The sequence below is a fragment of the Ochlerotatus camptorhynchus genome, unplaced genomic scaffold (assembly GCF_037179485.1).
Source record: "Ochlerotatus camptorhynchus isolate MF236.1 unplaced genomic scaffold, CSIRO-AGI_Acam_v1.1 ptg000205l, whole genome shotgun sequence".
Lineage (NCBI taxonomy): Eukaryota > Metazoa > Arthropoda > Insecta > Diptera > Culicidae > Ochlerotatus > Ochlerotatus camptorhynchus.
In genome coordinates, this window is record NW_027040695.1 from 382,363 (window position 1) to 409,247 (window position 26,885).

The 26,885-nt window shown below is 39.8% G+C and overlaps 2 protein-coding genes across 2 annotated transcripts in view; one reads left to right on the plus strand and one right to left on the minus strand.

Moving 5' to 3' along the window:
• The window catches only part of LOC135703026 (uncharacterized), a 140,269-nt gene that overhangs the window by 44,045 nt on the left and 69,339 nt on the right, over positions 1–26,885 (plus strand). Inside the window, exons 3-4 of the mRNA XM_065224125.1 lie at positions 2,714–2,746; positions 5,663–5,767. Coding sequence (XP_065080197.1) covers positions 2,714–2,746; positions 5,663–5,767 — 138 coding nt within the window. The remainder of the gene's footprint in view (positions 1–2,713; positions 2,747–5,662; positions 5,768–26,885) is intronic.
• Positions 18,061–24,681, minus strand: LOC135703027 (pyrroline-5-carboxylate reductase 1, mitochondrial-like). Its single transcript, XM_065224127.1, has 4 exons — positions 24,381–24,681; positions 18,815–19,062; positions 18,342–18,759; positions 18,061–18,280 (listed from the first exon to the last, which is right to left on the minus strand). The coding sequence occupies exons 1-4, from the start codon at positions 24,457–24,459 to the stop codon at positions 18,207–18,209; spliced, it is 819 nt and encodes a 272-aa protein (XP_065080199.1). The 5' UTR covers positions 24,460–24,681; the 3' UTR covers positions 18,061–18,206.

Below are 26,885 nucleotides of genomic sequence, written 5' to 3' on the forward strand. Positions count from 1 at the left end.
TCTCACTAATTTGCTCCCACAACAAATCTATACGTTCGAGGCGGACATTGACCTGACTAGCTGTTGTACCCTCTTTATAATACCTAACGAACTGACTAATGTTGTTTAACGACGCTCGAAGACCCTTGAGTTTTGACTTCAACGCTTTCAAGGAGTCGGTTGACCTGGTAATCTTCGTTGACATGGTTGTTGTTGGAGGAATCACGGTACGGAAACGAAGAACCAAGAGCCAGTCAGTTGGTAGGTACTAGTTGTTGATCCTCTCGAAGTTTGGCGAAACGTTGGAAGATCAGAGAATCGAAAGGAATCCACGATGTAGTATACAAATTGTCTGCTTCGGCTGGGCATATACTGTTCAACTCACCTGTGAGAGGAACCAGTGGTGCTACCGAAGCCAGATAGCAGTATATTCCAAAACGGTGCGCCTCAAAACGTACAATCCGTAACCTCAGATTCGAACTCGAGCCAGTGAAGAGCGAAAGAGTGGAAAGGCTAATGTAGTAATCTATATTTGAGCTTCGGCTGAACATATACCGTTCGGCTTACCCGTGCAAACGGCAGTCTGTACCAGCAGCCGAATCCAAAATTGGCTCAATCACGATAACTATCCTCTAGTCACGAATGTATACAAACGGCAAGATCGTCTCGATTGTTTATCCAGTGCAGCGAAGGAGAAAGTACCAATGTAGTATAACAAGAGAGTCTGCTTCGGCAGGACATATACTTATTCTCACCTGGAGAACTACAGATGGTGCTGAACGTCACGCAGAATGTAAAGTAGCAGTCCGAAAACAAACAAAACCTCAGGGCTTGCGTTCGTGAATGAATTGACTCCAATAGTCCAAATAGCATTGAAAGGTTAAATTTATTTAGGTGCGGTATCAATCAATTCCAGCTTCGGCTGGGCATATACTGTAAAATGTATTTACCTGGCTACGATGACCGATGTACGATGCCCAAGCCTGAAGCTATCGTGTTGTCGCTGTCTCGTCTAGTCGTGAGGAAGGCAGCGCCAGAATTGTAGTCGACCGCCCTCAATCATCACCGAATTCCTCGAATGGTGCTCGAAATCAAGTTCTTCGTGAACTGATTCACCACTTTGACGTCCGAATTCCTCGTTGATTCAACAGCAACAGACAACGAATTGAAATGTGGGCGTTAGTAAGGAATATTTGTCGCTTCGGCGGACATATACCAGTTCTTACGTACCTGAACGGTAGTAGAACAACGCTATGGTTGTCTACAATTCTGCTGAGAATCGGTATTGGCCTTGCGAATTCACAATTCCATTCGTAACGATTGTTGCACGTCAGCGATGGCGATTTTCCTCACTGTACCGCAGCTGTTGATGATGATTTCCAGTGATGGTGGCTTTCCTGACGCAGGATAATAGGTGGTGTTGTATGTTGGCAATAGATCCTTTCACTATCATCGACGATGGCGATCGGATCCCTTTGATAACGGCTTTAGATGGCGATGGGTCCTTTTCAGGGCACTTAAGTATGGCGTAGAACCTTTGTTGCATACGAGGCTGGCGGTGTGCAGCTCGTTCGATGGCGTAATGTCGATGGTTTTGGCCAGATCTTCGAAATCCGACCGATCCGTAGTCCACCGGCAGTGGAAAGATCCGGCTCGAAGGACCAAATTATGTCGGGGACCGTCCCGACCGATTGCTGATGACTTCCACTTGCCAGGCGAACGTTCCCTTTATCCTCCTTACTTGATCCTGTTGCCTTCCGTCATCCGTAGACCTTCTTTCGCTAGCACCAACTACACCAATGTCCACACAAAATACATTTTATTGCCACTAAAACACCGAGCTAAACACTACATCGAATTTTATTAATATACACTAATTTATTACTTTAATTAAAACTAAAACATATATTTTTTGCGTATGGGGTTCGCCCCGGTCGACTACTCGCGACGGTGTACTTTCTAGACTAATTAATTTCCTATATTTACATTTCTATCGCATAATTCTACTTCCCACATTCTTCGGCGAGAAACTCTCTCCTTCTCCGTGCAGTTCGTGCGTAGTAGTGAGTGACCACGGCGAATCGGTTCACTACCACTAGCCACCACACTCAACCGATTTTTAGCACCGTGGAGTACCTAAACTTAGTCAGTGCGGTTGGCTGCATCCGTAGTTTCATGCTGCTCGCAGACAGTGGGAATGACACTGATGAAGACTTTCAAAGGTCGTGTATCACAAATAGCTCAGTCAGTAAAGGAACATAAGCAGTACATTTTGGGTTGGTAACTTTGAAATCCAAAGCGTTAGTGTAAAATTAAAAGATAGTTTAGGCTAAGAATTATATCAAGCAAGATATCATAAATAAGCGTGATTATCTCTCACCCCAGCAGGCCTGGGTTCAATCCCAGTCGAAGCCAAGGAAGTAAAGCCGTTGGTCCCCGGTTCATGAGTTGATGGGTCGATAGGTAGGGTCCAGATGTGAAAGCTGCCTCTCTGGCGTCGGTAGCATTGGTGCTCAGCACGGAAAACAAATCAAGGGAAAAAAACAGACATCATTAACACAAACTTAAAAAACTGGAACCCTACTATATTTCCACAAAACTTAAAACATTTATGTATACAGCCGCCGCATACATGTTTATCCCATGTTTCAGAAGAGTAAATAAGCAAATGACTCCTATTTAGACAACTACTGAACAATCTGAATAATAATATAATGCTTTCTTTTCGTTCCAGAGCCCTGATGAAACGCTGAGTTCGGAGAATCTGGTATGTTTTTTTTTTCAGTTTGCACAAGATACAGTAAAACGACATTTAAGGTTTCTTTCGCTTACATAAAGAGATTACAAAATACAGGTATGCCTCGCTGTTATGACAACGATTGTTTGTATTTCCATCGCTGAATTACCGTAAATGTGTACCGTAATGGCTCGAAATCCGAAAGTTGATTATCGATGCTCAAAACAGCACGTAAATTCTTTTATAGCATTGCCGTTTATTTATTTTTTATTTTTTTTAATTTTATTTATATTTTATTTATATTTATTATAACTTTTATTTCATGCCGTTCAGACATATTTATTATGTTGCAAAATAGACGTAATGTTTGATAAAAAGGTGCATTTCGATACTCAATCACACAAACCAAAATCACGCCGCCAAAAATTTTGTTGCCAGCGTGACTTAGATTTGTTTTACAAAGAAAAAAGTCAGCTAAATTTTAAAAATATTAATGTTTCCTCATGATTGAAACAAATTCCGATGGTGGCAAAATGTCTTTACTATAGAGAAACAGCTGCGCCTAACCTCAATTTACAAACCCCTCACCCTTTTTTCAATCTCACTATTTAGTACAAGAATTTCACAAAGACTACAAACCGCGCTCTTTTGGGGATTCCCGTGGAACAATCCACTCCAATTCGTCAAAGGCTTAGTTAAAATTGATAGTAACATGGAATCATACATGGTCTATTAATATAAACTTCGGGAAGTGCAAGATTGAACAATTAAAGAAGCAAAATCCAACAAACTTTTCATCAAAATTCTCAACATAACGGAGTTTCCATATTGTGGAATGAAACTTTTTCAAGATCTTAAAAAAAATCAAGTTAAAGGCTTTTTTATTTCAGGCTGGACACAACACAATTTAAAATCACGCACATATGAAAATTTTGCAGTTTTTTTTTAGTTCTCTGAAGAGTTTCAGAGCAAGCAACAATATATACTAGACTGGCCCACATTTATATGGGGGAATTTTTTTTATCATTTTTTTTCAACAGGCCAATTCCTAGATTTGTGCCATTAGGTGAGGAAATCTCAGCCCATTAGGATGTAACACGAGTTGGCGCTTTTGATTTAACATTTATATGAGGATATTGGTTGAAATGTATGTAGAAATAACATTACTTCACTCTTTCGTGCATAGAATTGATTCAGCAAACTCTATTAAGCTCATAATTTCAGCACACGTAGTTTAAAATATAAAGAACAACTTTGCTGAAGACAGCATCACGATTCAAGTTAGTATTATGGATATATTAATTAATTATGTGCATTTTGCTCGTATATTGCAACAAAATATAGGCAGATTACCACTAAAAATAAAAGTTCATATTTTCCACAGGCCAACATCCAGCCTCGTGTATTTTGGTGCAATAACCACTCTCTGAACTTTTAAGCACTTTTTGACGTTAAACGGGCTGGCGTTTTAGGTTTAATGTTCATATAGGAGATTTGGTTGAAATTTTCATATACAAATTGATCATTCATGATGTAATCTACAGAAAAGCTGTTACTCATTGATTGAACTACAAACCCTGAAAATCTGAATCAATTCGATAAAAAGGAATCTTTTTATGGTCGATAGAGTGTAGGAGTACCATTTTTCACGTATTTTATAGAAATTCCCCATACAAGATTCAAACTAAAAGCGCCAGCTCATGTTATTCGACTGATAAATGTTCAAAAACGAACTTGACGAAGTAATTGAGGCCTCAAACAACCAAGTCATTAAAAGCACGGTATTTCCAAGCCAGAGCTGGCAGCTTCGGTTCTCGGTCCGGTCCGGGAAATCTTTCGGCTTGGATATCTTCGCGACTGAGCTAGAGAATCATTATGCTCAAAAAAAAGCTCTCAATTAATAGCTGTGGAAGTGCTTCTAAAACACTAAATTGAGAGCTGGCAAATGCTCGAAAAAGAAGCGTTAATAGCCTAAAAGAAGAAGAAGAATAAGCATAACAAATTATGACATTTATCCTAAACCGTGTTTTGAAAACCTTGATGAATGCGCAGTTTCGAAACCCTTAGTTTTCCCAAACCGATGATATTCACCACGTTTGTTTTGAGGCACAGTACGTGTAAATTTATGAAATTTCTTCACTAAGTTAGATTAAGCATCAGGTTTATGGATAAAACTCATTTCACTGAACCGTGATGGAATTTGACGAGCGCATTCCTCAGTTCATTACCCAAGTCTTAGGCAGGGCGCCCACTGGTGTGGCGGTGATGTGGCATCATTAACTTGTCAAAACATCATTTAATGTGGTGTGTGGCCATCGTCAACATGATGTTTTGACGTGCTAGTCGGTGCCTGGTCTTAAAGCGTTAAACATCATGAAATTACCTAAAAATTTTCATCCCAGTGGGTCTGGGCTCAATCCCAGCCAAGTTCGTTGGGATTTTCTGAGATGAAAAATCTCTGATCACGGCTTTCTTCGGAAGAGAAGTAAAGCCGTTGGTCTCGGTCCTTATGTTGATTGCTTCGATATTTAGGGTCCAGGTGTAAAAACGCCCCTTTGGCGTCGGTGATTGACACTCATTTGGAGAATAGAAGCAACGGAAAGTAAGCAGGAATAATTAAAAAACCAAAGAAGCTTATTTTGACGTAATAAAACTTTGCTTGACCAACTAAAATTATAACTACATATTTAGAAAATATGCATAGGATCTATTGATTGGGTGCACACATTATTTTACTTGGAAATAATTCTACATAATATCAATCGATTTAATTTAATTTTACCGTAACTAAAATAAAAGGCAGATAACCAACGGCCAGCTACCACTAAAACATAGGCAGCTCTAAATTCAACACCGGTAAGCGAACGAAACCCCAATGTGGATGCACTTTCGCAAAACGTTATTTCATCAATTGATTATCGTTCCTTCCGTTTCATGCCATTCCAGCTTCAGCATCCGAAAGCCAAGGAGTGGTTGATTGCTGCAGCCAACGCAAACTACCAGGAGCTGGCTAAACTATCCACCGACTCTCCGAATCTGGTCAAATTGCAGGTGAGTACGCTTTTTCGATACGCTTTTACAAACCCAATTTATTTGCGAAAGAGTCTGGTGGTGACTGCTTGGACCTTTGCATATAACAAGCGGTGCATCATGCACCTCTGAATGATCAAAATACATCGGCTCTTTCGGACGATCAGCTCTGGATTTGGGCTGATGGTAAAATTACTGGCAATGGATAATTAATTAAAACTGTTTATTCAATCCGGTGGCCGAGATCTGAGGCCTAGAGAACGCTACGACCTCTACCAATAGCTCAGCACCGATTTCTCCTTCTTCTTTAAAATTTATTCGTTTGTTTTTGATAATATATGTGGCTAAATTTCATTCATAAATTTAAGTTTCGGTTTATTGTTTTATTGTTATTGCCTATCGATTTTGAAAGGCAGAAAATTTAACCGCTTCCTCTCGCTCGTTCCCGCTATGCTGAGTGCAATTTCGGTGAGCCTCCGGAGCCAACGCAGTTCGGTGGTACTTCGGGGATAATTTACTCTCTCCAATGCAGCCAGGCATCCACCAGCTACGCTTTAGATGCAGTGCTTTAACTCCCCTCGGCACATCGTACGTATATAGCGATTTACCGTGCATACGGTTGTTCATTTAGCTGGTGATCGAATCTGTTGTTAGTAGGACAATAATTCACAAATTTCCACCATAAATCGTTTGACTCAATTAAATGAGGTTTTTATTAACACGTGTACAATTGTATTTGTCCGGTTGCTAGCTCGTAAATCGTATGGCGCCACTCAGATTAAGCGCAATAACAGTGAAGTCAATTGCAAGTTGCTGAATCGTTTTTATCTAACATGGCAGAACCTGAGATCGAATCGTGGGTGATAGTTGATTATGTGTTTGAATATGTCGACATCTAGAATAGGTATGCACACAATTAAAGCAAATGATTATAATTATCTACTTTAATCTCGATGTTTAATAAAAGATGCCAGTTATTTTTACTGTTTTTGAAGTTTTAATTAGTAATGCACTAAATCGGGCTATGCTCAGGTTCTCGGCGATTACACCAAAATGTTAAGTGGTAGGGGAAACGCACCAGTATTGACCATATTCCTCTTTTGGTCACCTTTTAACGATATTTCACGTTGTTTACAATTTAGTTACATTCAGTTTGTTGGTACAAACCATATTCATCGGTGTACATAAACATTTCGACCACAAAATGCACGAATATTGTAACTTAATCGGTTTTCTGAGGTGTGGCAAAAATAGAAACCTATTGTCAATACTAGTGCACTTCCCCTATTCGGCCATTTCTCGCCTAAAATGTTGGCATGAAGGTATTTGAGCAAAATTTTGAGTCTGTAAAGCTTCATAGTACTATGGTGGCAGCATCACTAGTTTTAATCTAAAATGAACTAATACCATATTTTCAAAAACGATAGATCTTCAAAACCGACCGACTATTCCCTAAATCTCCGTGCTTCATCAGAATCAAGCCTTAACTCCTGAATCGATCCCAGCTGTCGCGTCATGTGTATGTCAGCCTTCAACCGTTCCCAATTTAAAAATTGCCTGCAATTACGTTCGTAAATTGAGAGGCGAAACCCTTTGACAGCTAGCATCCAGCCGTTGACGACTGGCGACGACGGTGATGATGGAGACGACGACGACGACGATGAATGACTGGTGACTCTTCTTTTGTCTTTTATTAGCTTGGTGGCCACTTTAGCCCCACCATGCACCTAATCCATCTGGGTGGCATCAACGGCCGTTGGGATTGCCAACGACCGCCACTCGCCACTACTACCAATGCAATGACGGAGACAGCAGCAATTGACGAAATCTTTCACCATGGATCGCGGCCATAGCCTGTCAGCAGCGCAGCAACCAACGTCGTCGCCAAAGAATGACGACAGTGTGCCATCGACGGCCATTATTTTGATGGGTCGGTTGAAACGACATCCAACCCAGGCCTTGGATGACGACGACATCGATGGTGATGGCAAAACAAACAAAAGCCCATTGAAAACGAAAATTTATTCTCATCGCACGTAATTTTCGAGCCGAAGCCGAAAAATTTATACCGAAAGGATGCATAAAATTTTGAAATTTCCTTCGTCGTTGTCATTTTTAGGGTGCTATTGGGTGTACGACCAGTGACAACATTGATCACCACCGTCATCGACATCTACAATCGTTGCACTACAACCCATTCACGACGACGATGACGACAAACATTCACTTGTCGTGGCGTGCACTCAGCGGTGAACGAAAGCAAAAGCACCCGTCGACTTATAATAATTTTCGGATGAGGAAGATCAAACAAATATCCAATCAGCATTATTCTAACCTCTTAGTCAATCATGCGACCTCATGCCATTTACCTTGGTCAATCATGGATACCTTTGAATAAGGCTGATGCAAATTTATTAATTATTTTATGTCAAAAATTACAAAATATCTAAGGGGCATAGCCCTATTCGAAATCTTCTTTTGCTCTGCGCTTTTCCGTACTTATTTAGTACCAATGCTACCGACGTCAGGAGCTGCCTTCCCACACCTGGACTCTACCTATCCCAAGGAAGACGTGATCAGACATTTTATGTCTCAGAAAATCCCGGTGGCATCGACTGGGATTGAACCCAGGCCTTTTGGAGTTCGTCCCTTGTTATTTATAGTCCCTACACTTCCTAGATCTTGCTCCACTTCTTCTAACCACCGAGCTCGCTGCACTCCTCTACATTTTGTACCAGTCGAATTCGATGCTAACACCATTCTTGCGGGATTGTTGTCTGGCATTCTTCAACGTGTCCCGCCCATTGTACCCAGCTTGAACGACTTACTGGATACTGGGCTGGTCATAGAGTTGCACCAGCTTGTGATTCATTCTTCTCCTCCATACACCGTTTCCATATACCCCACCAAAGATGGTCCTGAACAAGCGTCTTTCGAAAATTCTCAGTACTTGCAGGCCGCCACGAAATTGTCCAGATTGTGCACGGCTCATCTTTTAGAACCGTTGCTAAGCTGTATGTAGCCAAAAAGGCGATGCCGATACCAATGGTTACTTGGATTATCAGCGTCTTGTACATGGTACACTTATACGGTTTTCGTTTTTGCAGTGTTGCTAGAACCAAGGTTGCAAAGACTCATTTCAGCTAAAACAATGTTTTTCTAAATTATGAAATAATTAGATGCCATGATCAAATTTTGAATTGGTAGGATACAAGAAGAGGTTGCAAAGAATGTGTTTGACATATTAAACCTGTTTATTTCACTTCATGAGAGTCACAATCAGCGATTTTTCACAAACTCACTCACTCACTCACTCACTCACTCAGCGATCAGCAAATCGCTGATTGTGACTCATAGAAAGCAAAATTTACAAGTTTTATGTTTCCAACGCATACTTTGTAACCTCTTCTTGTAAGTTACAAGTAAAACATGCCATCATACCATCTTTTGGTTTTATTATTCCGAAAAACATTATTTTAGCTGAAATGAGTCTTTGCAACCTTGGCTAGAACTGCACTACACCGATATTATTCAGGATGTAAATATCTGGTGAACGTTTATTAACAAACAACTCGCGTTTGCTGGCGCTTACACTTTTGGTTATAACACCGCAAAAACGAAAACGACATTAGTACGGGGGTGAAGTCTACTTGTTCTCAGAATTTCTCTGTTACAGTTGTTACTCTACGTCACCAATGATCAGAGGTACACAAATTAATTCACCATTTCGAACTCGTCTCCGTCGAATATCACACTTCTGCCTATGCAAGCTCTATCTCACTCGGTTCCTCCAGCCAACAGATATTTAGTCTTCGACGTATTCACCTTTAATCCAACCTTTTCTGCTTCACGCGAATGGTGTACTGCTCAGCAACCGCCTACAACGTTCTTCCGACAGTGTCCACGTCGTCAGCGAAGCAAATGAACAAGCTGGTTTTATTGAAGATCGTGCTCCACATGTTAAAGCTCGCATGTTTCATAACACCATAACACCATAACAGCGCAATGTTGAACATGAGGCAGGAAAGACCATCGCGTTGTCGAACTTATGCTGGCTCATTTTATTAAGTTCCGCTCCGATACCTTCCTTCCCATGTGCCTTATTGTTCTTAAGTTGTTTTATAGCATCCTTAACTTCACTTGTAATGGGAGTTGGCATCTCTTTCATCTGCCATACCGATGAAGCCAACCCAAGCAACGTTGCAAGTTATATCAAGGTTGTAAAGCACGTAAACAAGTCTACATGGTCTACAGAACCATAATAAATCCAACATTGTTGCTTGAAGATCCTCCTGCGTTCTTGGTTGTCCACCTCTGCGCCATTCAGGTGTTAATCGTAGTGCTGCTTTCACCTGTCGATCACCTCACGTTCATCCGTCAAGACACTTCCATTATTATCCCGAAATATTTTGGCACGCGGCGCAAAGCCTTTGCGTCTTTCTAATACAGCTTACGCGTTTCTTGAAAACGTTTTTTTTTTTCCTTGATTTGTTTTCCGTCGATCTTGTTTTCCGTGCTGAGCACCAATGCTACCGACGCCAGGAAGGCAGCTCCAACACCTGGACCCTACCCAAGTAACCAAAAGTTCCGCATTCAACACTTCCAAGTTCCATAAAGTTCAAATAAAGTTCCGACAGAACATTCAAGTTCCATAAAGTTCAAATAAAGTTCCGACAGAACTTTCAAGTTCCATAAAGTTCATATAAAGTTCCGACCAAACTTTCAAGTTCCGTAAAGTTCAAATAAAGTTCCGACAGAACTTTCAAGTTCCATAAAGTTCAAATAAAGTTCTGACAGAACTTTCAAGCTCCATAAAATTCAAATATAGTTCCGACAGAACTTTCAAGTTCCATATAGTTCAAATAAAGTTCCGACAGAACTTTCAAGTTCCATAACGTTCAAATAAAGTTCCGACAGAACTTTCAACCCACATGAAGCAATCCGCACAAATCTTCTTTTGTAACAACATTTTATGTACATAAATATGAAATAATCAGTGGCCCGAATAAATCATAATTCTTATATTCATGTAACATTCTATCCAAAAATAAAAAATAAATTCAAAAGTAATTTCCTGGATTCGAACCCGTGTATTCGTCATGTGATCTACGATTGCTAACCACTGCGCCACAAGTGTGATGGAATACCATGCGGGCAAACACCAATTTAAATTCATAAAGGTGTTGTGTTTCGTATTCAAGTCAGTCAGCTGGCTCAGAAAACTCCAACAATAGGAGGGACAACAGCTCACTTTAATATATTTCAGATGACGTAGTGGTTCGTGCTGAGACTCTCACGCAGAAGGACTGGGTTTAATTCTCCCAACAGCTCCATTACTACTACTAATGCTGATAAATCAACACACATTAATACCTGCCTTTAGAAATAACTTTCATAAAAGTGCGAACTAAATATAGAATTGGTGTAGAGGACAAAAACCTTTTTTAATTTATTTTCTAAAAGTTCCGTTCAAGTTCCTCCAGAGACTGCTTAGAAAGCTCTTCAATTATGGTACCGGAACTTTCAAGTTCTTATAACGACTTAAAAATGAGGCTGCTTAGAATTATATAGACCACCTTAAACCAAGGTGCTTAAGCCATAAATAGCCTTTTATCAGAACTTTTGGTTACTTGGGTACCTATCGACCCATCAACTCATGAACCGGGGACCAACGGCTTAACTTCCCTTCCGAAGGAAGGCGTGATCAGAGATGTTATACCTCAGAATATCCCGGCGGCGCCGACTGGGATTGAGCCCAGGCCTGCTGGGGTGAGAGGTAATCACGCTTACCACTACACCACCGGCGCCGCTTTCTTGAAAACGATACAGCTGCTCAATTTCTTCGCACTCCAACTCTTCCTGGCAGCGCTTCTTATCCCGGAAAAGACGGGTTAGGTGTCTTCGCTTCTGTTTGTATCGCTCCACATTTTGCCAGGTCTCTTGCTGCAGTATCATCGCCGGCGCTGCATTCTTCTCGTTTAAAACCGTCTGATTATGTTCGTCGAACCACTCTTTTCGTCGATTTCTCTGCATGAACCCAATGCTGATACCACTCCAACAGTCCTCAAGAAGGGCATCGATCAGCTCTCCCTTATCCAGCAACGTTGCTTCGAGGCTTTGCGCGTAATCAGTTGCGACTTTGAGTAGCTTGAGTCGTTCCAGATTGTACCGAGGCGGGCATCGGTACCGAATGTTATTTACAGCGGAAAGTCTTTGGTGTACTTTACCGTCAGTAGGTAGTGGTCTGGATCGATGTTTGTGCCGCGATAGATCCTGACGTCGATAATATCTGAGAACTGCCTTTCATCAATAAAAACGTGGTCGATTTGTGAATCGGTCTGCGATGGTGATATGCAGGTGTACCGATACAGGGGGCTTTGCTAGAAGTAGGAATTATGTATGTATAGGCCATGTTCTTGGAGACGACGAAATCGACGAGTCTGAGGCCGTTTTGGTTCGTGCGCTGAACTTTCCGATAACCGTTCTAAATTCCTCCTCCTGGTCAACCTGAGCATTGTTAATTATCCGATAATGATTTTGACATCATGGCTTGGCTGCGCGTAAAAGGTATCCTTATCGTCATTGTCGCTTCTTAATGAGGACTGTGAACGGTGATTATGCTGACCAGAGTTGATAAAAATAATTTCTTCCAAACTCAAATCAGCTGAAGATCGAGGCAACCTTGAAAGATAAACCAACTACATGACAAGGCAACCGCTTAGTTTCGAACTCAACATTTGTTTTTGTTCATTCGTAGATGGATGTTCATTATCGCCTGTGTTACTGTCAATATTAATATTCATTCTCATCTTGGTGGGATGATTTAGAGTATCAAATGCAAAAGTTTATTTTCATTATACGCAAATATAACGTTGTAGAACGTTTTGTGTTGCTTTTCACGTTCAGATCGATAGAAAATTATTTCTTCATGCAGAATTGATGATAATATCGAGGTTTTTGGCTCTTCGATCGGTAATAAAATTGATTTTTTTTTCTTTCGAGAATCGCATCCAATTTTAAAAATGTTGTGTTGGAAACTCAAGCGTTGATGAACATACGCGTATTAATCGATGGAGAATGAACTCATTTGTTCATTTCACTCGTACGTGACAGCGAAGATTTTCAGAACAAACGCAATTAATCTACACTGTTGAAGCGAGTAATGGTAAATTATATAAACAGATACCAATGCTGACATTGAAGAAATGGGCTTTGATCCTCAACTTGAAGATTCTGTTGTCGATTGGCTACCACCCAATCAAGAACTTTTGCATTTCACCCATCACGATAAAAGCTGTACCGGTTCATACTTACATTGGCACTGGGCCAGGAATGCAATCTAGCGGAGCAAAATTAATAACTCCGAAACGAAGCATTTTCGCGACTTGGTGTCTTGGGCAAAGTTTCTCATCATAATAAGGATCATATATTGACATAAACAAATAGTTCAAAACTCTTCCGCAAAGATGGCGCCACAATCTAACTTTTTTCTCTGACGTTTTGGAGACTTGATGTATTCGGCAAAGTTTTTTATCTTGACAAAATAAACAACTTTTTTTAAGTCTTAAAATTTTCACAGCCTACTGGTTCCGAGTTAGGGTTAACTACCCTATTTCCGGCCTATTAAGCACAACCCGCACTTAGTCTTTCTTAGTCTAGCGTAGTTTAGCACCAAACGGAATGTTATTATAACTGATGGCTTCCAAATTTATTTACCTTTCCGCACGTACCGTAAGATTTGATAAAGAGAAACCGATCGTTGAGATATTGTCAAAAGTCTAACACGACGGCAAACTCGGCCTACGGATTCTAAACTCGGCCTAACGCATTGAAACGCCAATGAATTCACTTCGGCCTATCGGAAGAAGATAAAAATTGTTTCGGTCGGAGCGCTTCTTTTGTTTTTGGGAATAACGGGTGCAAACCTTCATATCATTCGTTCTCATTGACTTCGTTGAGTAGCTAACTAACTTAAGTATCGAATCAAACGCATAATTGACTTGTTCACTCTGCAATCATGGATTTATTTGAAGTTTTCTGCTCGATAGGCCCAAAATGGGCGATTAAGCCGAAGTAGTTCTCTACCCTATACGGAGTTAAAGCAAAAAATGTCAAAAATATGGTTTTTTCTTTCTGCTTCGGTTTTTTTTTTTGCTTACAACCATATAAAGGGTGATACGGTCAAAATTTGGTCAATATCAACTTGACGTATTTCTTTCAATTTTGCATTTAAAAAACCTGAACACCCCTCATTTTGAAGGTGTGTGTGTGTAGAATGTTGCTCCTATTTTGATTTTGGAATTCACTCTTCAGTTGTCAAAATGCCGTCCAAGCAAGAAGAGCAGCGTATCAAAATTTTGCTCGCGCATCGCGAAAATCCGAGCTACTTGCACGCAAAGTTGGCAAAATCGCTAAAAGTTGCCAAATCAACCGTTACAAATGTAATTAAAGTGTTTGGGGAACGTTTGTCGACAGCCAGGAAGTCTGGATCGGGGGGAAATCGAAAACCGGAAGCCGCTGAGACGACAAAGAGAGTTGCCGGTAGTTTCAAGCGAAACCCTAACCTCTCTCTCCGAGATGCCGCAAATAAGCTGGGTGTATCGTCTACAACCGTGCATCGAGCCAAAAAACGAGCCGGACTATCGACTTACAAGAAGGTAGTGACTCCAAATCGCGATGATAAACAAAATACGACGGCCAAAGCGCGATCCCGGAGGCTGTACACGACGATGCAGACGAAGTTTGACTGCGTGGTAATGGACGATGAAACCTACGTCAAAGCCGACTACAAGCAGCTTCCAGGACAGGAGTTTTATACGGCAAAAGGAAGGGGAAAGGTAGCAGATGTTTTCAAGCACATGAAACTGTCAAAGTTCGCAAAGAAATATCTGGTTTGGCAAGCCATCTGTACCTGTGGCTTGAAAAGCAGCATTTTCATAGCTTCCGGGACTGTCAACCAAAAAATTTACGTGAAAGAGTGTTTGAATAAACGTCTGCTGCCTTTCCTGAAGAAACACGGTTGTTCCGTACTGTTTTGGCCAGATTTGGCATCTTGCCATTACGGTAAAAAGGCCATGGAGTGGTACGCCGCCAACAACGTGCAGGTGGTTCCCAAGGACAAGAACCCTCCCAACACGCCAGAGCTCCGCCCAATTGAGAAATACTGGGCTATTGTTAAGCGGAACCTAAAGAAGACCAAAAAAACTGCTAAGGGCGAGCAGCAGTTCAAGGCAAACTGGCTTTCTGCGACGAAGAAGGTGGACAAGGTGGCTGTACAAAATCTGATGGCAGGGGTCAAGCGTAAGGCCCGGCAATTCGGATTTGGAAAAGCGGAAGCCTAACTGAATATTTTTCCTGAATTTTATACTAATTGAACTTGAAAAAGAAATTTAATTTGATTTTTTAAATAAACGATTTCACCGATTTACACGCGTTTTCCCTTGACCAAATTTTGACCGTATCACCCTTTAATTTTATATTTTTCTTTTATGCAAATGTATTAAATAAATAAATTTTGTAAATAAACATACTGGTGCTCCGCTAGATTGCATTCCTGGCCCAGTGTGAATTGTTTGCTTTCAGTACTCTTGAATTAAAGAGCTGCCTTGTAGGGCCTGCACCAACCTCCTGTATCGCCGGAGGACCAGACGATCGGATAAGTTGCATCCACTGGAGAGAAGAGTCCAGCCCCCTCTCTACTCTTTCAGCAAACAACCAAAGTCCCACCGGGATTGGTTGCCCGATCTTTCCTATGGTTATTCGTACCCCAGCCAGCACCACGGGGAGGTAGGGGCTTCTGGACAATAGGCTGAGTACCACTAAATGGATACTACTTTATACCTGCAGGTTCGCGGAATACCAATGATACGCAATATTCAGCCGTTTAACCAACCTCTATAACCCTCCAAATTTGATTATCAGTAAATGAGCATTCCAACAAGGAAACGGGTTCTCGGCTAGTTTGCTCATAAATTGACAAAAGGGTTGTCCTGAAGATCAGTATATTTGTCCACAGAGTAATAATCGTTTATTATAATTGATGTAAGTTTGGTCCCTGTGCGGCGTCAATGGTCAATCTTTTATCCACGATTTTACAGCGAACCATGGTGGCCAACCTGCATCGTATGGAAAACTCCCGAATCGTTCGAATCCGACAACAAAAACCGATCGCAGACTGAGTGTACGTTTAACTCTTTTTCTCACTGCACCAGCACGTCATCAGTGTCACACAAATTGAACCGTAAATATATCTTCCTTCACGCGGTGGACCTATACCATTAGTTCTTCCATCGCTGTGAACTGAAGTTGCTTCCTTCAGAAAAAAAATCGTCTGTCTCTCTTCATTTGCCTTTCGCGTTGTCACCGTCCTGGAACTGGCAGCGCGAGACCAAAACCTACGGCGCGCGTAAATTGTCATGCGGTTTCCATATCGTAAATTAGAACCATGTCACATATCTCACTTTCCAACATTGCTGCTGTTGCTACTTCTGGTTGACTGCATTATCACCGCTCGTCATCTTTAGCATCAGCAGCATCTCAACGACCGACATCGTCACCGCCATTGAAGAAAAGACATCGACGAGATGAGCACCTTTCGGCTGAAGAATGCCCGTCGCCGTGTGAGGAAAGAAGTGCGTGACGCACTCACATAATTTAGACCCGCGCCACCCAAGCTAATGAGGGAAGTGAAAGCTATTTAGAATGTTTAGCTTCCGTAAAGAATTTGTTGGTGCTCTGTGAGTGGAGAACCAAGCAATGCGCAATTGAGATCAGTTCATAAAAATTAAATTCTGCTTAGAAATATTTAAAACCAGGGCTTCTTCTAGGCACTTCGCTTAAAAAAATGTTTTCGGAATTATAAAATCATTGCATTTTTTTTTCTTTTTTTTTTCTTTGATTTGTTTTCCGTCGATCTTGTTTTCCATACCAATGCTACCGACGCCAGGAAAGCAGCTCCCACAGCTGGACTCTACCTATCGACACATCAACTCATGGACCAGGGACCAACGGCTTTACTTCCCTTCTGAAGGAAGGCGTGATCAGAGATCTTACGCCTCAGAAAATCCCGGCGGCGCCGACTGGGATCATTACATGTTATAATGATATATTGTACTTGTAACTTATTTATTCGTCGTCAATCAAATGTAGACCAGTTCAAGTTACAAAAAACACTAAACATTTATTTTAATTTCTGACTAACCTCAAAAAGAGCCTTTTTGTTCATTGTCAAATCAATTGTGTCATAATGTTCATTATAACAATACATCATTCTATTTAAAGGCACGTTCCTAGCATAGTTTGTTCTTTGATTTTAAATATAAAACATATTTCTGTTTCTTAAGGAACGAGTGGGAGCATAAAAATTTAGTTTTTCTAAAATCTCTGTGGCATTCACTCTTTATGCTACAACATCGTTTATAAAAGCAATCATTGCCAACTGCTTTCGCTTTTCAAGTGCATCCAAATTGATCAACATACATTGAGACTCATAAGATGGTAAGGTTAAACTCGTCCAGCCTAACTTTCTTAGAGCAAATAACAGAAACTTTTTTTGAATTGATTCAATACGGTTAAAATGTCAAATGTTAATTGAGATTTTTTATTCAATCTTGAAAAAAAAGGGAAGCCAATGAGTTAGCGTTACGTAATTTTAGGGGGGGTATGAAGCGTTGTTATTGTTATAAGGAGGCGTCCATAATCAGAATTTTGCGTTACGTAATTTGTGTATCGCGTCTCGTGACTCTCTGAAAGCGAAATTATACAAAATATCATTATAACATATAATGATTTCACAATACCGCAACCCTGATTAAAGCTTCGCAATTAAATTGACTCATTCTACATTGCATTTAAAATTGAAAATCTTTTACTGAATTTGTGTAAAGTACTTGCAATAAGAGTTTTTGGACTGTTTACATTTCCTTATATGCAGGAGACCCCACTCATTTAGATAACAAACATCAGTGACGCATTATTAGCGTCTTAATGAGCGAGAAAGTAAAGCACTCGAAAAAAGGGGGAAAAGTACCTTATGTGTATATTTTGGAAAATGTGACGATGAAAAATTAGTTTTCCACCGTTCGCCCAACAGAAAAGGGGGAAAACGTGTGAATAAGTTGAGTACATCGAGCTCCTTCGTTTTCCTCGAGATTATTAGTCGGAACATAAAACTATACTTGCAGCTTGAGGCAAGGTAGGTATTTGTCCTACTCTGTTCCCATTGTCGCCACCGCAGGAAGAGTTGAATAATGACAGCAGTTTTCAGAGGGAATATGTCGAATTCAACTAAATGGTCGATATTTCTTCCGTTGTGATTGTTTAGAGACCCGTTCTGGCACTTTTATTGTCTTCAAGTGATGTTTGGTATTATTTATACGCCTAATAAGTATCTACAGTTTTCCGAACTCTGTATGCATTTGAGCACGGTCTATCAAGGGTGAAGGAAGGAATGCTATAGATTTTATTTATTGCCCGAAACTTCACGGCATCGAAGTGTCGCCGCTTCTACAGCTCCAGCTACGGCATGTCGGAATGCTGCAAAAGAATGTGGTTTTTGAGTTGGCGACGATCGTAAAAAATAATAGCTTTGATTTACCATTTTGCTCCAAGAATGCCAATCCCGCAGCAGTCGATCCAGCCGGACTTGTAACGTCATCTTTTAACTGTCCAGGATGTCGACCTGTTTCGCGTACCAGCTTGCCAGCCCCAAGTACGGTTTGTGCAGCTAAACGATAAGCCAGATCACGTGGTAAACCCATCTTCACACCTCCATCGGCGAGAGCTTCTATCAGCACGAATATGTACGCTGGTCCACTACCAGAAAGTGCGGTCACGGGGTCCATCAAACTTTCCATAACTTCCTCACAAGTTCCAATAGATTCAAACAATTTTTGAGTCACAGAGCAATCATCCGAAGTTGCTGCCTTTCCGCGCACGTAGACGGTAGCTCCACTTCGCACCAATGCCGGAGTATTGGGCATCACTCGAATAACGCGAGCTTTTGATGAAAGAGACTACATAAATTCGTGTCAAATACCATCTATCTGGTTAAAATACGATTTAAATTACCTTTTCCAAGTCTTCTAGCGTGACTCCCATGGCGATCGAAATGAATAGCTTCCCATCGCTGACGGTTCGTACGTTTTCCAGTACAGTTGGAACGACTGATGGTTTCACGGAAACGAATATCACTTCCGAGCGCTTCACTATTGGAATGTTTTCCAAAAACGTTTCGGCTCCGAACGATTTAAACGCTTCGATATTTGATAAGTCAGTCGGATGAAAGCTAGCGGTCATATTTTCGCTCTTGGTAAGGCCTGAAATTGAGTTAGAAAAAATATTAATGAACGAGTTTATACAAGATACATTATGGGTATGTTATAACCGTCACGTCATTCACGTTGTGAAAAAAACAAGGAGTAACGCTGGGGCGACCCCGGCGTAGTGGTTAACATCCATACTTCTCACGCCAAAGTCACGAGTTCACATCTCACCCCCGAACAAGTCACGAATGACCCAAGAGTGTTAAAGTGACTACAATAAAAAAAATAACGCTCATAATCGCTGCTGTTACGTGACTAGCTCATTAGTGGGGAAAAAGTGCATTATTATAAAAAAAAAGATAGGGGAAATGACGGCTTCGGCATGACAGACTATTTTCGGCAACACACATTGAAACACTATTTTCACTGGATTTTCTTACGAAAACACTTCGCTGAATGCATGCAAACGATTCTTTATGCTTTCAGCTTCAATTTGACTATATTTTTACCACTGAGAAAAAGCAATCTAGCAAGGTTTTCTTGAAATGCAACACACGCACTACAAATTGTAGCTGATTTCGAGTTACCGATAATAGAACAGCAGATTTACATGCAGTTCAAATGGAACGGTTGCCGAAGAAAAACTGGTTGCCGACAATACTCGCTCTCACTAGAGAAGATTGGAGCTTTGTAAAAGCGTTTCAAAACAGTTTTTGACAATTCTTTCGACTGAAATTGTTAGAGCAGCTGGCAGAAAAAGATTGTAAACAAACCAATACTGCATATGTGTGCGTTCCTTAGAGAAAAAGGCTATAGAAAGAAGGTCGCTGCTTAGGTTGCCGAGAATACGTAAATTCCCCTATATGATATCAAGTATGATTCCACAAATCGGTGTGCCTAAAATTAGGACAACAGCACCGAAATTATGTTTTTCTCTTTTTTAAAAGTCGCTGAAAGAAGAGAAACATTTTCCCAAGGACCAAAACGTTCATACTTTGTTCTTAGTGTGTGATTCTCAAACGATGATCGCCCTTTAGATTTAACGCCTTCCGGCAAGTTCTGCACAGTGCATTGAAATGGCTGGACATCAATAACAAATTTCATCCAAACTAAGGCTTATTTTAGAAAACGCTTAAAAATTTACTAGTTCGATTTGTTGCATTGTTGTGGATTGACGCCAAAAATATTTTGTTCAACAAACATAATGTTGTTTTCTGAAACCCACTGATAAATAAATCAGGCTAAACATACTCTTGATAATTTGTTTCATTTATTGTCTATTTGCGAGTAAAATTGACAAGTTTTATGTGTCAAACGCAGGGCTTCTCTTAGCGCAGTCGGTAAAGGCGCTGCTATAAAGTAAGACCGTGCTGGAGGTAGCGATTCCCGGTCCGGTTTTGGAATTGTACTAGAAAATTTCTCGTCTTCCCTGGACATAGTGTATGATTGTCCTTACCACACAATATAAACTAATCAGGGTGGCCAGCAAACCAGGAAAACCGGGAAATGATCAAGAATATGAAAAGTCAGTATTAGATATTGAGAATTATCAAGGAAATCTTATTAAAATTACCAAACAATTCCCTTGAAACTCTCTTCCTATTTACCATAGAATTCTCTTTGGAAATCCCTTGAAGCTCTCCCAAGTAACAATTTTGGTTTTATAAAGGTTCTGTAGACTATGATTAAGATATGCTTTAATATCAAGATAAAACTTGCAATGTTACTTGGGCTCCTAAGCACTAAGTTCCTTTGCAACTTTTATGTTAATCAGATTCCTTTGAAATTAGCCTCAAAATTTTATTTTAATTCCAAACTCTCTTCTGACATCCATTAGAATTTCTTTCTGAATTTTCTTTCTCTTTTTATTTTCATCAATTTATTTTTAATTATCTCCAGAATACAATTACTTTGACATTTTTCTCGTAATTCTCTTGAAGTTCTTTTCTAAATCTTCCCCAGTATTCCTTTGAAATCATCCTCAGAACACCGTTATGTTCTGCTCATACTTATTTTTGTTTTCTTTTTTCCTTTATTTAACGTCGGTCTCTGTTCCGCAATCTAGTGCCAATCACCGACGAACATCGATTGCCATCCATTGATGGCAATCGAATGTGCAGGAAGGCAGCTTCCACACCTGCGTAGGATATCGCACCCATTCAACACACATGGGCCGGGACCAACGGCTTTACTTCCCTTCCGAAGGAAGACGTGACCAGAGATTTTTATGCCTCAGAAAAATCCCACCGACCTCGGCTGGGATTGAACCCAGACCCATAGGGGTGTTAGAAAGCAGTTACGCTTACCACTACACCACCGGCGCCGGCCATACTTATTTTTGAACTCTCATTAGAATTCTCTTGAACTTCTCCTTAAAATTTACCAGCTATTCTCCTCACGATTCCCATAAATTCTCCTCATAATCACCTTGGAATTCAATTCAATTCAATTTTTTAGGACTTTATCTCAAAATTATCTTGTAATTCTGGTCAGAACTCTTAGAATTTAAATGAGCACATAAATTATATAAGTTAAGGCAACATCTGTGATCTAGAAATTATTTTAAAATATGACATTTTGAGTACTTGTCTCAGTTATAAATCGATGAAAATTTTCCAATTCTGTGTTATAAATATCCATAAATCCGCCAGATTTGTATGAGTCATACATCTCAAAATTCTAATCAAATGTCAAAACCTCAGAATCGTGGAAATATTCTTATACCCCAACCTTAGAAGAGAGGTTTACGTATATGCTCATTTTACTGTACATTGTTTGCACCTTAGCTCAAGCGCAGCTCTTCTGTTCTGTAACATGAATTGTGGCCAGTCTTCTTGATATGATTTTGAGTTGGCTAACACACTGAGCTGACTGATTCATAATTTATATAAGCTGATCTATAATTATAGAATGACTTTACAACGTGTCTAGATCGAAGAATCATCATTATTATTCAGTTGAATATACTTTCAGCTTTAAAAAATGCTTCCTGTAGTTTTGCTATAGAAGTTTTTTAGCCACAAATAAGTTAAAATAATTTGGACGTGATCACGATTAAAAAAAGTTAATGCCATTGAACACTTTCGTTTTTTACTGAATATTAAAAACTGGGATTTTTTTTGAGATTTGAACCTGGAATACCATCAATTTTACAAAAATTGTAATTGTAAATTGTGTAACTGCTTTTTTTTTCCTTGATTTGTTTTCCATCGATCTTGTTTTCCGCACTGAGTACCAATGCTACCGACGCCAGAGTGGCAGCTCCCACACCTGGACTCTACACCATTGGACCCATCAACTCATAGACTGAGGACCAAAGGCTTTACTTCCCTTCCGAAGGAAGACGTGATCAGAGATTGTATGCCTCAGAAAATCCCGGCGGTGCCGACTGGGATTGAACCCAGGCCTTTTGAGGTGAGAGGCGATCACGTTTACCAGTACACCACCGGCGCCACTGGAACACTAGGTTGAGAGCTGGGTTTGTTGACATACTTAACAAACTCTTTGTGTAGCTTATAAATTCGAAATATTATTACAGTTTCTGTCTTATAATTTCAAAATTCCTAAAAATAATGTTTTATGCGAAATGAGCATTTGATATATATTGTCAATTTCTTTCATATTCGTCATGAAACTTCGATTGATGTGTTGCATGATAGACGAACAGATCGAAGTTGAGCGCTCATCCACACGTCCGCTTCACCGAAGTTGGAAAGTAACACGATTAAGCGCCATGGGAAAGAGATACAAACCAAATGCGGAAGATGAATCCCAGATTTCTGTTAGCTCTAGCGATGATGTTGGAGTAATGATCCCGAAACGTCATTTTGCAATCAAGCTCCACTCCAAGATCCCTGATGCTTGTGACTCTTTCCAATGCTTCTCCACGAATCGAGTATGGCCAGCAGATTGGAGATTTCTTGCGGGTGAAAGATATCACGGCACATTTTTTCACACTTATAACGAGATAATTCCTGTCACACCAGCCTTCGAAGAGATCAATATACTGTTGAAGCTTCTGGCAGTCTTCTATAGATCGTATTATCAAGTACTATTTTAGATCATCTGCATACAAGATTTTACACCCGCCTGGTAGGAGAGAGCAGACATCGTTGAAAAACAGGGAAAATAACAGTGGTCAAAGATTGCTTCCTTGTGGAACTCCTGAGCTGTTGCTGAAAGTGTGCGACTCAAAAGTGCCAAGTTTCACGCAAAGACAACAGTTCACAAGGTAAGATTCCATCCATTTGACAACCCGAGTTTCAACTCCTAAGCGTTCGAGTTTTGCGAGCAGGATTCGGTGATTGACACGATCGAATGCGACTTTTAAGTCCGTATAAATGGAATCCATTTGATGACCATCGTGCATACTTAGAAGGCAGCTAGATGTGAACTGAATCAAGTGTTGATATGGTAGAGAACTACTTTGGCATAAGCGCCCATTTGCGTCATATCATGCAAAAAGATCAAATATATCGTGCGATGAACTAGCCCTCGGCTAAAAATCACTTTAATAAAGTTTAAAAAAAATCAAATACAAATATCGACAGTTTCGACGTGAACGAATGAAAAAAGCTACAAAATACAGTCAAGAAGAAAGCATAATAAAATATTTAAATCCATTCTCTCGAAAACGCAAAAGCGCTCTTAGCGAATCATTTTTTTCCGCTCTCATCCGCATGATGAAGTGAATCCAATGAAATTTCAATGTGTTTGGGCGGAATTGGAGTCAAGAAGCAGTAGATTTTAAACAATATCTCAATTTTTTTTTATATATCTTTATTAAGGAGACTTTCAGCCCTGGGCTGGTTCGTCTCCATATCTCAAAATTGTGTGACTCTATCAAATCCAACACAGCAACAAATAAATTTTAATATTACATCCAAGAGGATGCACTTCAATCACGTAGAAAATCTCATGTAATTTTCATGGACACAACAATAAACAAATACAGTAAATGCAGCGCAATGTCAGTTCATGCACTGTATTAATGATAACTATGTCCTTTTGGCAATTTCAATCCGGTAATTTCGTGAGCTCCCGAATTTAAAGCAATACAGATCCAAATCCATTTGAATTGCTTACTTTATCAATCAATCCCACTAATTTTAAACCACATTTGAAAGGCTTCTTAAGTTTGATTTGAAAATAAAAATGCGAAAAGTAGCTAAATTACCGGATGAACACCGATTTGATTATGAATAGATTTGAAACCACACACATTGAAGCCAACTATTATCGATATTCTTTCTATTCTGTAATACCATCAAGAGAAATGAGTTCAAGTTATTATGAGATGTGAAGAAATATAATAAACACGATGTTATAGTTATGGCCGGTAACTGCCTTTTTCCAATTTTTCCCATACCAACCGGCTGAAATAAATCCTTTTGCCATTGCTTGCGCCATTTTACCACCACCAAGGAAACCAATCTTAAGCAGATTACTCATACTGAATCACTTGTTAGTTAGTTTGTTTATCCTTATCGAAAACTAGTTTAGTTAAGTATTCCGTTTCGTTTCACAGTGCGCGTAAGTTAGTTTTGCTTTGAAATCTTTCAATTTTACGTCCAACGCATAACCTGTTTCGATCGTGACTACAGGCAACTTACATTCTAGCACACATCCACTCCACTTGCACTGGTTGCAGCCAATTGAAAGTAAACATTCGTCAGTATGAAGAGCTGATAAGACACAGCTGATAATACTCCAGTAGTTAACTATTACTGTATGCTTTAGTCAGAAGATACTTTTATGATGATTCTTCGCAGCTATTGCTCAATTGTAGGGGAGCTTGGGGAACAACAAAACTGAATTTATTTTAAATATTTTTCGTGATGAAACTTCAATTTTTTTTCTCGATTAATCGGCATTAAAAAAATGCAAGTAATCATTTAGTTTATAATTTTATGTTATCCCTTGCTCCCCTAAAGCTCGATGCCAGGAAAAGATGTTGAAGCTGTCAAACAACAGTGTATTTCAGATTGGACTTTATTTCACCATAACGGATGAAATTTTCTACAGTTTAATATGCTTTCAATTGTCACTGCCGTAGACATTTTTTGCTGCTGTTTATTATTTTTTTTTTTCGGTTTTAGATTATAACTATCGAAAACATAACTATCATCATTTTCACCTTTAAATTCAGTTTATTCAAGGAATGCATTTCAATGAACTCAAGCTGTTCTCATTCGCTTATCATGTTTGGCTCTGCATGGAAAATGATGTGTGCTTGTTTGTATACTTAGCAGATGGGTTATCAACATAGCCAGTTAATGGTGAGAAATGTCATTCTTGAAGTTAATATTGGAACTGAGCCGCACTTTTCAGTTACATCATGATTTCGTACAATAAATACTGCATTAATGCCACACATTGATATTTTGTTCAATTTATAATACATACAACGATGTACTGTAAACTTTCTATTTGGCAACCATGCCAGCTGCAATCTTCCATCCGGATACCACTACTGGTATCATGTTCTAGATTTGAGTTAGCATTCCCATAAGTAATTAACCAGATGTGTGTGGCAAGTGTGCCATTAGTCATAAACAGAAGCACCAACATGCTTACCGTGCTTGCTTTCCAGAAGAGTCAGCCGCACTTGAGCTGGAACCAAACCAAACCAACAGTAGCATTATCAGCAGGTGCTGGAGAGCGATTCTACACTGCCGCAAATCAACGCAAGTTTTACATTTATTTCGCTTAATTTTGTTTATTATGTACCATATAAAGTTAATTTAAAACTGAAATATGTGTTTTTGGCCACATGTTTTTAATGTGTGTATCGGAGTGTGTGGAGTATAAAGGGGTTCACATCGACAATGTATAAGGGTGACAATGTGTCGTGCTAATTTAAAGATATTGCACCCACAAGTTTGTAGCTTGTATGAAGTTCGATAAGCGAGGCATTCTCATTGTAAAACACATGTGTGAGAAATTTTTGATTTTCAAGTGTTTTGTCATTTCAAGATGCGCCTTCAACATTTCGAAGAAAAGTCACATGTCATTTGTCGATGCCTTCTTGAAAAAAAAAACTCACGAAGAAAGCAGAACCTCCAGATTCTTATGTCCACCATACACCACTCATTATGGGTTTACATGTAAACATAAGTGTTGCAACGCGTTTACCGGATCAATTTCAAGCCGCCTATCTTGGATCATCTTTCAAGTGACGATCGCCCAACCGATGCAACATCCTTTTCATGTAAAACACTGATAATTTCCTGCGGTCCCCTGGCGCTACACATAGATTCCTTCTGCCATACGCGCAGGATTTATGACCTGAAATGTAACCTCCTTCTGATTTCTGCCACGCACAAGCATATGTTTACAAACAATGCCCAACCAACACTCGCGTTCCACTTGGTTTCACTTTTCCACTCATCTACGGGGCATACTGATTGGTTTTCTTGGAATTCATTTACAAATGATTTGCTGAGTAGTTCTAGTTTTTTTTTCTCCTGAATGTTTGAAGAAATATTTGAACTTGGAAATTGACACTTTTAAATGTAGGTAGCAGAATGCCCAAGCCCTCGTGTTGTATTCAAGTAGCACTTATTCTCTGTCAAAAAGCCTTCGTAACATTCGCTAGTTTCAAGTGGTACCAAGCTGGGAGAATTATCGGTCCTCTTTTGTGTCTTCTTTTGCCTTGCTTATATTCATTTAATGTCGAATTATATTTAGTAAACTGGTTTGTTACTTCTGCTGATGATCTTTTTAGCTAACGTTCGTTGAAAGTTAACAAGCCGTTTTTTTTCTCTGGATTGTACGCTAATATCTATTTCCATTTATAATTGTTTAAAGCTACAGATGAAATTCATCATGGTCATCAAAATCGTTAATCGATAAATCTTAAAATCAAGTAAGGGTTT